Source organism: Mesoplodon bidens (assembly GCF_964165515.1).
Source record: "Mesoplodon bidens genome assembly, chromosome: 5".
In the NCBI taxonomy this organism is placed as follows: Eukaryota; Metazoa; Chordata; class Mammalia; order Artiodactyla; family Ziphiidae; genus Mesoplodon; species Mesoplodon bidens.
The window spans coordinates 49,370,038-49,385,405 of record NC_138161.1 but is presented as its reverse complement, the minus strand read 5'-3'; the positions used below and the strand labels follow the sequence as shown (position 1 = coordinate 49,385,405).

At 36.0% G+C, this 15,368-nt stretch overlaps 1 protein-coding gene across 3 annotated transcripts in view; it reads left to right on the top strand.

Moving 5' to 3' along the window:
* IMPG2 (interphotoreceptor matrix proteoglycan 2) overlaps positions 1-15,368 on the top strand; it is a gene marked incomplete at its 5' end in the record, with an annotated part of 71,515 nt that overhangs the window by 26,995 nt on the left and 29,152 nt on the right. For all 3 annotated transcript variants that reach the window (XM_081235095.1, XM_081235097.1, XM_081235096.1), the window contains 3 exons: positions 4,332-4,493; positions 8,358-8,416; positions 10,680-10,700. In XM_081235095.1, coding sequence (XP_081091221.1) covers positions 4,332-4,493; positions 8,358-8,416; positions 10,680-10,700 — 242 coding nt within the window. The remainder of the gene's footprint in view (positions 1-4,331; positions 4,494-8,357; positions 8,417-10,679; positions 10,701-15,368) is intronic.

The following is a 15,368-nucleotide window of genomic DNA, read 5'->3' as shown; positions in this document are numbered from 1 at the left end:
ACATTGGAACATAAGAATGATTCAAATGATCACCCTACTATTTTATATGCTATTTTTCAGTATTTTTGTTCTTTCCCTTTTAGTTCTCTCTCTTTTTAATCCCACAAATTTATTTTATTATATTTATTTTATACAGTTAAAGTTTGTTTTACATTTACCCAGATGTTTATCACTTTATTTTCTGAAAACTTTTTTGCATTTTAGACGTTTCTTCTGGACTAATTTTCCTTCTGAAATATATGCTTCTGGTGTTACTTTAGTGAGAATATCTCACTGGTTCAATCTCAGTTTTTGGTCACCTGAAAATTTCTTTATTATCCTCTTATTCTAGAAAGATACTTAAAATCTATATTAAATTCTAGATTGAGTTTTTTATTTTCAAGCTTTTATTTCACTGTCTTCTAACTTTTATTGTTGCTACTAAGAGCTCAACTAACAATTTAGTTCTTATTCCCTTGTGAGTAATCTTACTATTTTTTTGTCCTACTTTTAAGATATTGCTCTCTCTCTCTATCTATATCTCATGATGAGAGATAATGACTGAGAATTTCTCAAAATTTATAATAGTCATAAAGCTTCATTTTAAGGAAGTACAACAAATCCAAAGCAAAATAAACAAACATAATCACACTCTTATCCCCATTGTTGTGAAACAGCAGAATCCCATATACTATGTAGTATACTACTGTAAGTATACTGTAGTATAGTGTACTGCTACAGGCATATCTCAGAGATACTGTGCGTTCAGTTCCAGACGACCATAATAAAGTGAATATTGCAATAAAGCAAGTCACACGAACTTTTTGGTTTCCTAGTGCATATAAAAGTTATGTTTAGGGCTTCCCTGGTGGTGCAGTGGTTGGGAGTCCACCTGCCGGTGCAGGGGGCATGGGTTCGTGCCCCAGTCCGGGAGGATCCCGCGTGCCGCGGAGTGGCTGGGCCCGTGAGCCATGGCCGCTGGGCCTGCGCGTCTGGAGCCTGTGCTCCGCGATGGAAGAGGCCACAGCAGTGGGAGGCCCGTGAGCCATGGCCTCTGGGCCTGCGCGTCCGGAGCCTGTGCTCCGCGACGGAAGAGGCCACAGCAGTGGGAGGCCCGCATACCGCAAAAAAAAAAAAGAAAAAAGAAAAAAAAAGTTATGTTTAAACTCTACTGTAGTCTGTTGAGTGTACAATAGCATTATGTCTAAAAAAAACAATGTATATACCTTAATTAAAAAATACTTTATTGCTCAAAACTGCTATCCATCGTCTGAGCCTTGAGGAAGTCTAGTAGTAACATCAAAATCACTGATCACAGATCGCTATAACAAATATAATAATAATAAAAACATTTGAGATATTGTGAGAATTACCAAAATGTGACACAGGGACATGAAGTGAGCAAATGCTTTTGGAAAAAAGGCACTGATGGACTTGCTTGACTCAGGATTGCCACAAACCTTCAATTTCTAAAAAATGCAGTATCTGCAAAGTGCAATAAAGGGAAGCTCAATAAAATGAGGTATGCTTGTGTATATAGTATCCCCAATACTATATCATTTAGTACTATATAGTATCCCAAATACTGTATCATATACTACTCTAACCATAACTATGATATAATAGTATATAATACAGTATTGAGGATACTGCAGTTTCACAAAAATGTATATAGAAGAAACTTTCAGCTGTTACCTCGCATGATTAGATATATGTCTGACCTCATTTTATACCTTCTGTCGGTTAACCACTGTTTCATAACTTTCTTGGTCTCTCTGTGTTGCATTCAGAAATGTCTTCCAGTTCACTTATTCTTCTTTCAACTTAGTCTAATTTGTTGTTCAAACTGTCTATTGAGTTTTTAAAATCCTTGCTTTATGTAAGAGTCTTTGATCTGACTTTTCAACACGTATGGACCTGCTATTTATATTCTATCTCTTTGTGGTATTTAAAACTAAAGCCTAGGTCACAAGGGATCACTAGATATACTATGTACACATAGATTACTGAATCACCTCTCTGGATTTTTCTAACCTATCTTTTTTGATCCCTTGGGGCTTTCTTTATTTTCTTACAAACCAGCTATGCATTAAAAACATTAAAAATATTTATTTAGCATTTTAGGCATTCTGTAGCAGTAAGGTTACTAAGGATATTTCTTTTATAGTAATAATAGAAGTAGAAGTTTCTGTTCAAATTTAGTGAGAGAAAATTTAATATGGAAGAAGACAAAGTCTTGTACAAAATTCCTTAAGACTAAAGGTTTTTGTTAGTTTCAACATGACTCAGCAGTATGTTGGGGAAAAAAGCTGAGTACTGAGGGGAAAAAAACTAGTAAAAGCAAGTATACTTTTAGGCTGCATTAATAGAAATTAGAATTTACTATAAGGAAGGTGATAGTTGTACCATATTTTAATTGTACCATATTTTAATTGATCAGACCTCATTTATGTGTACCACACTCTAAGGAAGACATTAAGAGCTTGAGAAGTCTCTAGAGGAAAGGAACTAGTGAAAAATCAGGGAAGATGACAGTTGCCTATACTTATTTGAAGGACTATCTGGGGACTACACTTTTTATATGCATTCCAGGTTGCAGAACTGAGATCAGTGGGAATTTACAGGGAAATATATTTGGGTTTTATTAAGAACTTTACAACCATGAGAGACCTTTTTTGGAAATGTAATGGCCTGCCTTTGAAAGTCTTTCCAAGACTTTCTCATCAGAGCCATTTAAACTGAGGATGAATAGATATTTTGGGGGGATACTGTAGAGAGAATTCAGGCATCAGAAAGGATGGTGAAATTTTTGAGGATCTTTCCAGTTGTGAAGTTTTGAAGGTCTGTGGTTATATGATCCATCAGGGAAGAAAGATGATACTGTGGAAAAAGCCCGGCATTCTCTTCCTGACTCTGCCATTGGCTTGCTGTTAGCCCTTAGGCTAGCCATTCTTCCATCTCAATCCCTGTTTTTCTTGTGTATTAAAATGGAGGGACTTGGATTAGATGAGCACACGTGTATCTTGCATGCAACAGTTATTACTGTTGTGTTCTGGTAGTGATATTCTATTTTCCTCATTCCTTCTACATTTGTTAATTGGGATTCTTCGGTAAGGAACTATTGCCACTTCTCTCGTTTATTTATTAAATTATTTATTTATATCAGTACAGACTCATGGATATTTCTCTTATTCTTTGGATTATAATCCACTATTTATTTTATTGCTCAAATTGTTCCAGCTTTGGCTTGTGGAAGACCTGGATTTAGATGTTACAGAGTACAAAATGTTTGTTGGTGTGGTTTCAGATTCCACATAGAAACTAACCTTTAAAAAACTTCCACTTATTGAGTTTGGCACAGTATCAGAAAAGATTATCCATGATTATCTGAAAAGGCTATTAATGTATTCCTTCCTTACCCAGTACATATCTGTGTGGCTGGATTTTCTTCATGTACTTCAACTAAAACAACATTTTGAATGCAGAAGCAGATATGAGAATCTAGCCATCTTCTATTAAGCCAGACTTTAAAGAATTTGTAAAAATATAAACATTACTCTTCTCACTAATTTTTTTATTTTGCAAAACATGTTATTAATTTTTATACGTAATGAGTTTCTTATTTTGAAATGAATTAATATATATATTTAAAATTTCTCTTTTAATTTTTTGTTTGGTGTGTATCTATAGATATAACCCACAAAAACCAAACTTCTTTGGGTTCTTCAATGAATTTTAAGAGTTTAAAGGGGTCCTAACACCAAAAAATTTGGGAACCACCCTTCTAGGCTATTTTTATTTTTATTATTTATTTATTTATTTATTTATTTATTTATTTATTTGCGGTATGCGGGCCTCTCACTGTTGCGGCCTCTCCCGTTGCGGAGCACAGGCTCCGGACGCGCAGGCTCTGCGGCCATGGCTCAGGGGCCCAGCTGCTCCGCGGCATGCAGGATCCTCCTGGACCGGGGCACGAACCCGTGTCCCCTGCGTCGGCAGGCGGACTGTCAACCACTGCACCACCAGGGAAGCCCTAGACTATTTTTAGATGAGGATTTCAACTCTTTTTCTTCTTTAAAAATCTTTTCCTTTTATTTATTTACTAACAAAATTTTCTATCCTTCCCTGAACTAGTCACTGTGTATTCAAAGGAATGTACAGATACACAGTAATTTTAATATTAGCCTATGTCTTAAAGTCCACCAGTTAGTTTCAAAGTCAAATATTATATAAACAGTCGTCATCAGAAGTTGCCTTTGGCACAGTGTCTGGCATATCATGGGTGATCAATAAATATTTGTTGACTGAATGAGTGAACATTGACATTTATTGTTCTTTCTCTAAAAATCCAGATTAGCAATGAAATTGAGAATGTGATAGAAGAATCCACAAAACCAGCAGTGGAGCAGGTTGCAGAATTCAGTATCCACCTTTTGGGGGAACAATTCAATGAAGAACTACAGGATCCCTCCAGCTTTCACCACCAGCGCCTTGTAGAAGAGTTTATTTCAGAGGTGGGTGATTTTTTTGTATGTTTTTATTCTTTTTTTTCTTTTTGTATACAAGATAGTTTGCTGGGGTATAAACTTCCCATATTAACAACACTGGTTAAAGGTAGATTTCAGATTTAAGCTTTCCATCTTTTTGATTCAGGGAGTGGTGATTTAGCCATTTCTTTAGAAAGCTCTGTGAAAAGTTCACCGAAAGATGAACTATTTCATTGAAACAAAATTTTGTATGCGTTTGCCATCTGCTAACAAATAAATGCTATTTTCAACTTTGGCTGCACAGCCAAGGAAGAATGTGTTCTATGGCATGGTTTTAACTTGGCAATATTGGAGAAATGAGTATCTTTGAGAAACTGTATTTAGTGTGTGGTTTTTCTTGAGGGAACATTAAATTTAATTTTTTTAATTTAATATTTGTTCTTTTTTTAAGTTGAAAAATTTTGAACGGTTAATAATAGGTAGTATGAGGCACCAAGTTCAAAGGACAAAAGGACATCCAGTGAAAAGTAAATTTTCCTGTAATCTCTGTTCCTTGGTTGGGAGTATTTTAAAAAGGGGGTTTCTTTAAAGAATTGTGCATTAGACCATCCCACAACTTTACTTTCTGGAAGAATTTTATATAGGGACTTGAACTCAAGATTCTTTCCGTCAAAAATGACCCATTCTTGGCCCCCTTCTTGTGTGCCTTTGCTCTTGTGTAGACTGTAAGGCACTGAGTGCCCATCTCCTCTCTCTGTCCAGTGAGAGGGCACATCATTCCTTCCTGTTTATTTCTTTTCCATTGCTCTTGATGGAGTTCTCTTTGGCTAAGTTTTTCAATTCCATTACCTTGGACTAATTTCCTTCTCTTTACACTGTTTAGACGAGAAACAAAAATGTGCATCTCTCAGCCAAGCAGCATTATTGCAGCCATCAGACACAGAGAATGTAGGCCAGACGATTAATTTCCTAGCTGTGTGGCCAAGTTGTGAGGCTGTATGGTGTGTGGAAGAAATGTCAGCCAGGCCAGTGGCCACCTGGCATCAGATAGTGTCTTGGATCAGCTGTTTGGTTCTCTCTGCCCTTGGATTAAGCAACCTTTAATAAGCCTCAGTGTTTGGGTAAACAATTGTGCTGAATGACTGCATATTTAGAGAAAGTCTAATAAACACTCTGAAAAAACATTTCCAGCAGGGATGTTATGAGGTATAGGTAGCTATTGGCTTGAGATGATTTGAGGGTGATGAAGAATCCATTCCTTCTCTGGCCTTTTTCTATATCCCTGTCCTTTTACCTGGAATAAAATGTCTACGAATAGCCACTTCTTTGTGTGGAACTGCAGAGTCAGGGTCATGTTTCTGAAAGTTCCTGTCTCCATGTTTACTGCAAACTGAAGGAGGCCCTCAAGCTCTCTCCCTTCAGGACACAGTCCAGGAATTGTTCCTTCAATATTATTTCTTAGGTAATATTGCAAGACACAGGGAAAAAGAAAGCCTGCTTGGGAGGATTGAGGTTTGGGAGCTGTTATTATTACTATTTTTTTTTAATGAGGAGAAGAGTAAGATAAACTTGGGACATCACCAAGAATGACATCAGAGAGAGAAAGGTCATTGTGATAGGCTTGGGAGTGTGAATACCTGACAACAGACACGGAATCAACACAGTGTCCTCACATAGTGCTTTGTGTTCTGCAGCCTGCTGTATGTCCGTTTGCTAACAGCAGCCGTGTGGGTAATCATCTCCATTTTATAGATGAAACCCAGGAGGGCAAGTAACTTGTTCATGGTCATTTCAGCTTCTAGGAGTAGAAGGGAAAATCAGGTCTCCTCCTTCCTTTGAAAGTGTTGCTTCCTTTATATCAATACAGAGTCCCCTTCATTTTAATTCAGGTGAGAAGTTGTGGTGAGCCTCACAGTTTTCCCAGTCCTGGTCCCAATTTTAAAAGCATATTTATCAGGGGAAAGAGGATGAGGCATGTAATTCAGTAGAAAGATTGGGGATTGAACAAATTTGGATTCATTCACTTACCAAATGCATGATCTGGACAAATTAGTTGACATCTCAGAGTCTCAGTTTTCTCAACCATATAATGGGAAAGATATGTATCTCTTGGTATTGTTGAAAGGATTAGAAGTAATACTATATCAAAGCACCAGGTACACAGCAGTCACTCAGTAAATTGTACCTGTTACTAACCTTGATGTTAATAAAGTGGAATGACTTTATTACAACTGGGTACCTGTACATAGCTAACTGGGTATGATGAATTAGAATACATATATGCGTTTGAATCAAGAGATGGCAAAACCCCAGATGAGTTGGGTTTAGTATTAATAATAACATGCACTTGTACAGCATTTTGCAATTAATGGAGTACTTTCAGCTACATTCATTTTAATCTTACAAAAACTAATGTGGTTGGTGGGCAGGGCAGCATTAATCATATAAAAGAGCAGCATTAATCATATAAAAGAAGACTTGTGCCTGGCCACTCTGCCAGTAAAAACAGCTGGGACTAACCCTCAGTCTTTGGATTCCTAGTCCTGCAGATTCTATCCCCAGGTCCATCCTCCAAGAATTAATAGTACTTCTCAGTTTTCTTTCAGAGAATGAAACAAGGCAATTATTATAGCTAAAAAGTTTCACATGTTTGGATTCTTTATCTGCAAGGCATGAATATCTTCGGTGAACCAAGATTTTTAAAAAATCCCATTCTCCTGATTATATGTGGACTTGGTTTTAAAAGCAGATGCCCAGAGATGTCCCCAAAGTCCACTAACAACTTCTCTTGTTCTAGTGTCGGCCCCCTAGTGACTCATCTGGTGAGATTGTCACCTTCTGAAATGTTGTGGATAAAATGTTCGATTTTGTTAAATATGAATTTATGCATAACTGATTTTTTTTAGGTATTTGGTCCAATCTAGCATTTCCCCCTTCTCTAGTCACTAAGCTTATATTGATTTATGTGGCTTGATTTTAAAAACTCAGTGATAAAACTGGTTCCTGCAGTTGTGATGCTCATAAATTGATCTTTTGACCAGTCACTGCTTTATAAACTCCTTCGTGACAAGCAGTCAACAAGGCCTAAGCCCAGGTCTGCAGATTTCTTTCTTATGTTAGCTGTGTTCACAGTCCCTTGTGTTGTAGGAATAGGAAATAGATACCACCAGACATTTTACATTTAGAGGAAATGAGCACCTGACTGTTAGAGTGTGCTGTGGCCAGATTTCTTTCTTTTTTTTCTTTTTTAACATCTTTATTGGAGTATAATTGCTTTATAATAGTGTGTTAGTTTCTGCTTTATAACAAAGTGAATCAACTATACATATACATATATCCCCATATCTCCTCCCTCTTGCATCTCCCTCCCTCCCACCCTCCCTATTCCCACCCCTCCAGGTGGTCACAAAGCACTGAGCTGATCTCCCCGTGCTATGTGGCTGCTTCCTACTAGCTATCGATTTTACGTTTGGTAGTGTATATATGTCCATGTGTGGCCAGATTTCTAATCCATATAATTACATTAAAAAATGTTATTATAATTTCTTTGAAACCAGCCCTTTTTTCACATTTCATCACATAAGGGAAAAAACAGTGCTTTGCCAATAAAAGTGTGTTTTTTTATAATTTGGAAAAACTTAATATTAAAGCACATCAAAACCTTAAAAATCAACATGAAAAAGGAAAATGTGGCAGTGATGTACAAACTATTTTCTAACATTGTAACAATTATAATTTTCTTAACTTTCTGATCTACATATATCCATGTGTGTGTACAAGCTTCTAATGGTTGTAAACAGTGCACTTTATATTCAACTCTTAAAAGCATTTTTTCTATGTACTTTTTTTACATTTCTACATAGCTATAAAGTTTATTTTTATTTTTAACAGGTGGAAGATGCATTTACTGGGCTACTGGGCTACAAGGACATTCATGTACTTGACTTTAGGTAAATAGACTTTAAAAATGCACATGTTTTGTGGAACTCTTTATTTCAAATGGAATATCCTTTTGTATTTATTATGTATACTCTAACAGTGATTCAAAATGATGTGAATACTGTAATTCAATACTATTTTGTTAAATTCATATTCCTTTTAAAAAATTTTATTTTTTAAATTTTTATTGGGGTATAGTTGATTTATAATGTGTTAGTTTCAGGTGTACCACTAAGTGAATCAGTTATACATATACATATATCCACTCTTTTTTAGATTCTTTTCCCATATAGGCCATTACAGAGTATTGAGTAGAGTTCCCTGTACTATACAGTAGGTCCTTATTAGTCATCTGTTTTATATATAGTAGTGTGTATATGTCAATCCTATAAATTCATATTCCTAATGCTGGTTTTTCAGATGAAGAAACTGAGTCAGAAAAAGGCAAAATAATATATTCAAGGAGATATATTAAATTGTAGTTGGGCCAGGGTAAGAACTTAGGAATTCATGTCCCCAGCTTGCTGCTGACAAGTCACACTGCTTTTATTTGGCACTGAAGGGAGCCTGAAGTCAGATTAGATGTGACCTCGGCGTGCTCCTAAAGCTCGTCAGTGCTACACTAAGGTGACTTTGACGTCTCAGTGTATGGCCGCTCTGGAAGGGATGTGTTCATCAACATAACAGTTCTGGGTAAATCAGACACCTCTTTTTAAGACATTTCTTCCCTCCTTAACGACCTGCAGCATAATACTTGTGAACATTTATTGAGTGAATACTTTTGGCCGCTTCACATTCCTGAGCTCACATAATCGTCAACTCTTTCAGCAAAAATATCATTATTAATACTTATTTTGCAGAGGAGCAAACAGGTTTAAAAGGATGAAGTATTAGCCCAAGGTCAGAGAGTTTTTAAGTTAGAGCACAAGAGGGATTTTGAAACAAAGTGGCTGACTTTATAGCTCTTGCTCTTAACCTCTGTGCTAGACTGAGTCCTCTGAAGGTTTGGAGCATGTGGGTGGTAGCTGTGGCCCACCTATTGGATGCAGGCGAGCATGAGCATAATTAACAGTGTATGCATCTTTGGCATAGTCTTGTCACAACTTCTGGGTTTTCCAGAAATAATAGCAAGCACTTATGAGCACAGTGTGCCAGTATTTATCTTAATTCATTTAATCCCAACAGCCATGCTGTGAAATAGTTACTGTTATCCTCCTTTTTTTCTGATAAGGAAATCAGAGCACAGGGAATTTAAGTATTTTATCTAAGGACACTCGGCTAATTATTGGTGCAGGGGCAGGGGCAAGCATGGTAAATTGACCCTCCACCTACTCTCACACCATGACCTGTCTCCCAGTTCAGCCTTAGCCCTTTGCACAGGATACTTGCCTCCAGCTGTGACTAAAGCTCACATGAGAGCCTGAGAAGGCGACGCTTTTGAAGTCCTTTCTCATTTGGCAGCACTTGAAAGGCAACTTGGCCTTTGGGATCAACTTGCGTAGGTTTAAATCCTGCCTTTGGCACTGCTGACTGGATGGTTTTGGATAAATTAACAAGCCTTATCTTCTCTTTTGTATAAAAAAGATAATTTATACAATTTATATTAACCCTGCTTTATTAAAAAATACTTTTAAATGCTTTGGGTAAATTATTTAGTTGTTTTGTTTCTCAGTTTCTTTACCTGTAATATGGGGATGTTCATGGTCCTTAATAAGTTTTCATGAGGATTAAATGAATTAATTTTTGGAAAATGCATAGCACATGGGAAGTTCTACTACATTAAATAAATAAATATTAAATAAATAAATATTAAAGGCTATGCAATATCCTATAAGTTAGTCAGTCCTGACCTTTCCCAACCCCTTAGAACCTTACTATATACCATCTGATTTTCTTTTATTCATTTTAATACCACATAACACATTGTATCCCCCCAAAAGTATTCCCAATTTTGTTAGTGCCAACAGCTGAAGTTCTCTGCTGATCTACTGAAAAAGAGTTTATTTATAAAGAGATAACCATATATTAATTGTTTAAAAGTATTTTTAACAAGTTTGAAGACAGTAAAGACTATCGATTTTAAAATAGAATATTTTCTCCACCTTTGCTATCTTCCTTCAATGTACAAGAATTTGTCATTATCTAGTATATACAAGGATTTTCATTTAAAGAAACATTTCAGAGGAAATGCATTAAGAACTTGTACTTTGATGAATTATATGACAATTATAACGCTCTTAAACTCTGCTTAACACTTTCCATTTTTGTTTTCAGATCCCCTAAGGAAAATGGCAGGTAGAGTAACTTTTGGCACTTTCTATACTGTCCACCTAATGAGGAGGTAGTTCAGAAAATATGGTAGCCCGAGGTCCAAGGGAGCGTGGCTTAATTCCTTTATTACTTCCAATATCACTGTTCATCTCCTTACAGATGAGTTGGCCAACATTTTTTTGTTAAGAGTCAGATAGTAAATACTTCAAACTTTTTCACACTATGCAGCCTCTGTCGCATCTACTCACCTCTGTCACTATCAGATGAAAGTAGATGTAAGCAATATCTCGGAAATGAATGAGCATGGCTGTGTTCCAATAAAACTTATGCATGGACCCTGAAATGTCAATTTCATGTGATCTTCACATCAGAAAATATTGTTATTTTGATTTTTTTTCAACCATTTAATATATAAAATCCATTAACTCATGGACAGTGGGCTGGATTTAGTTCACAGGCTGTAGTTTACAGACTTCTGTCATAGGCTGCTGACTGACAAGTACTTTTATTTTTTAATCTATTTTTATTTATTTATTTTTAGTTTTAAATTAAAAAAATTTTTGAGGTGTAGTTGATTTACAATTTTATATAAGTTTCAGGTGTACAACATAGTGATTCACAGTTTTTAAAAGTTATACTCCATTTATAGTTGTTGTAAAATATTGGCTATATTCCGTGTGCTGTACAATATAGCCTATGACAAATACTTTAAAATATTGAGTTATACTTAATTTAAAATTGGAATAAAAACTGGCATTAATGAAAACACTTTCAAGTATACTATTGTCATTGAATAATATAATCAAGTGTCATTTTAAGTGGTAAATGAAAGGGAGAAAGCTGATCTCTATCATAGTTCATTTGCGAAAACAGCTGCTCTCTGGAACTTCTTAGAAGCATAATATAAAAACATAGTCAATCCCCCTTGTGAAGGTTGCTTGTCATTTTATCTTTGAACTCAAGTTTATTTAAAATTTACTTTCTCTTGAAAGATTGATAACCATAATATAGAAAACATGAAGCAAATTCATAAGCTAAGTACAGAGATGTTTAGAGATACAGTAATATTTCTTCATTGTAATATCTTTTTAAAATATTTTTATTTTTTTATTGAAGTATAGTTGATTTACAGTATTGTATTAGTTTCAGATATGGAACATAGTGACTCAGTATTTTTATAGATTTATTCCATTTAAAGTTATTATGAAATATTAGCTATATTCCCTGTGCTGTACAATATATCCTTGTAGCTTATTTATTTTATACATAATAGTTTGTATTTCTTAATCCTCTACCCCTATCTTGCCCCTCCTCCCTTTCCTCGTCCCACTGGTAACTACTAGTTTGTTCTCTATATCTGTGAGTCTGTTTCTGTTTTGTTATATTCATTCGATTATTTTATTTTTTAGATTCCACATATAAATGATAACATAGAGTATTTATCTTTCTCTGTCTGACTTATTTCACTAAATGTAATACACTCCAGGTCAATCCATGTCATTATGCCTTCATTTATATAAGATATAATTATAATATCTTATATTTGAAAAGGGCTTTCTGACTTCCTCATTTTCTTTTATATTATTTTAGCAAATATTCACTAAGTGTCTGCTAATTGGGCAAACCTTGTGCCTGCAAAAATGAATAACTGTTGGTCTCCATCATCTAGGAACACACAGTCTAATTAAAAGTGCTTTCAGAGATATGTCAAAGTACGGGTTCTTTTGTTTTTTCATTTTATTTTCTTATATCCCTGTAAGATAGTGAAAATGAGACTATTCATTCTCCTTTTGGAGGTGAGGAAATTTTGCCTTAGAGAGGCAAACAGATTTGCCGTAACTTATGTGACTAGAGGGTATCAGATATTTTGCCCAAAGTAATCAGGATTTGGGTTTCTCTACTCTTAGTATATGCAGACTGCTCTGTATGTTTATATTATAGGTATATGTGTTGATGGTCAATATTCAACCAAAAGATTGTTTAATTGCTGCCCTCTTGGGGAGATTAGAATGTTAAAACAACCCGAATTCTGATGTTAATCCTGTGATCAAAGAATGGTATTCAGTTGCTGAGTGCTAAGTTCTCTATCGGGACACAGACAACAATTCAATATGAAACCATTAGATTTTATGATAGAATTGTTAACCTAAGTACAGTTTCCAAAATTATTCAGTATTGTCAGATATTAACCAGTTGGTGGAGTTTATTCATAACTTTCTGGTGTACTTTTATTTTGAGCTGTGTGTGAATGAATGTGTGGCGCAGAAATAGTCTATTTATATAATATGTAACACCCCTTTCTCTCTCCATAAGTATTTATATACACATGAAATTTTCTATTTGCTTTGTACCTCTTTCAAGATGCACACATGATTTTAAGTTAGTAGGACCCATTTGAAGTGAATCAACAAAATATCTGCCTGGTATACACACTTCAAAAATTCAACTCCAGGCCTTGTAAGTATGCACCTTCTTCCTAATAGAAGTATGAGAGAAGAAGGGATGTCTGAGTTTCTCTGAAATATCTTTAGTTTGATCAGTTGTCATGAGATGTGATATCATTATTTTTTCTATTTAAAACCTGTTCACGTCAAACAGCCAATCAGGGCGTTAGAGATGAGGAATAAGGGTAAATTTCACCTCCACATGATTGATGTCTCTGGAAATAGCAGTCAGACAGAGAAACTTTCCTCTACATAGCAGTTGTTTCAGTTTAGAAGAAAAAAGGAGTTGGAGTTGGAGTTGCTGAGTGCAGAGAGCCAGCATAGCTTTCTTCAGTCAGATACTGTTTTGTCACCAGTGTGCATTCTGCGTCTTATGTACTTTCTTTTTCTCTTGGCTGTCTTTTATTCTGTTCCTCATCCTGAGATGTCTCTCTATTCCACTTACCATGCCAGAACTAAGTCTGTTCTGGGTCATGCTGAAGTTCTGGGATCTGAGAATAGATGGTTTTCTGATACCTCAAGCATTACTTTGAGTTCTCTTTCCAGGACAAAAACTTGGTAATAAATTGCGGTATCTCTGTGAGGCATTTTATCTTCTTTAAAGAATTTATCCTTACTAGACAAGGTAGATGATATTAGAAGTGTTATTTTTAGAAGTCCAAGGGAAACATTGGGAGACAAATTATATTTTGCCAGTAAAGAGTAAGGCTAGTGATCTAACCCAGACTGCCTGATTTGCACAGATTTCTTGATCCAGGAACATTTCTCTTGGTCTTCTCCCTATGCTATTTAAAAGTCACGCAAAGCACATGGTAGGCTCTCAGTAAAGGCTTGACTCTCCTTGTCTGATTTTCTTTGTAGCCTTGTCTGATTTTCTTTGTAGCTCAAGTGCTAACTGGCATAGCCTTTTCTTCTTCTCCATTTTTTCCCCTTATCACTGCTTCCTTAGAGCCTTAGAGTCTTAGAGCCATATTAACATGTTAATAGGTTGGGCATAGATCCCAAGGAGAAGCTCACCTTTCTGGAGATGTAGGCATGGTCCATCCCACAGAGCTTGGAAAGAGCATGCACATCCTCACAGAGTTGGGTTCTGGCTGTGAAGCAGTGTCCCTAAAATCATTACCCAGAAGACACAAATGTATGAGGATAATATGTGTGCTCTTTAGGGTGAAAAATTACTCTTTCATATTTAGAGACTTAAAAACCCTTCAGATTAAGTCAGGAGTATCACATACTGTCATTTAAGTGGCACAAATTCAATGGTCTTATCTGCCTGCATTAGTGAATAAAATTGACTGCTTGTTTTTTCATTATTTTCAAAAGTATTTAGTGAACTGCTATGAGCCAGGCATTGTGTCCTAAATGCTTGGGACACATGTGGTGTAGTAAGTTCTGACCAGTAAGTGTCCCTAATACTATTTTATTTCACATTGGGGCCATCATTTGGTTATTTTAGCATGTTTTACTGAATTTATTTCTTTACAAAAGGAGATCAGGAATTACTCATGAATCAACATATTGTGATATGAAAAATTAAGGGTTTGAGGGAATTTACAGATGACAAGCAGATGTCTCACCACTTAGTAGGGCATCCAGGTGTCAAAATGCTCAATTACCGCTTTAAAGCCCCCTAAACCACCCTGTTGGAAGTGGTAGCTTATCAGATCTGGGAGGAAAACCTTACTGACCTTAGAGCGGGACAGGAACATCGTATCATGCCTGGCTGCTTCTGTGGCAGGTGAGGGGTAACACCTTCATGGCTTCCCCTGTAGGCCCTGGACAAGACCAGAACTGCCAGTGTTCCCAGGAAGGAGAGGTCTCCTGAGACCAATTTATGCTTACCAAAGCACAAAATACAATGCAGATTGATCTATTTAAAGCAAGAAATATATCTGCCAACTGACTAATTATTGTATTGGCTTAGCTCATGCATTCTTTCCCCATAGGACAATCTGTAGGGAATTATAATCAAAAGTTCCTTTTGCAAGCTTGAGATCAGAGAAAGGAAATTGGGTGATCCTAATGGCCAGTATCAAAGTCATGCTAGCCTGTTGTAGCTGTCTCCAATCTAGGGATCTGTGTTACAAAGAAGCCACAATACACTGATCAGAAACTTTTCACTAATGGTAGCATAAATTAGTTGACTAACCCTTTTTCTAGACTCTATGAGACACTTCTCATTATCCTGACACTTGTTTTTGAGATATATGAATACCTTAATTAGGCTGCAGTTTTCTCTTTATATTCA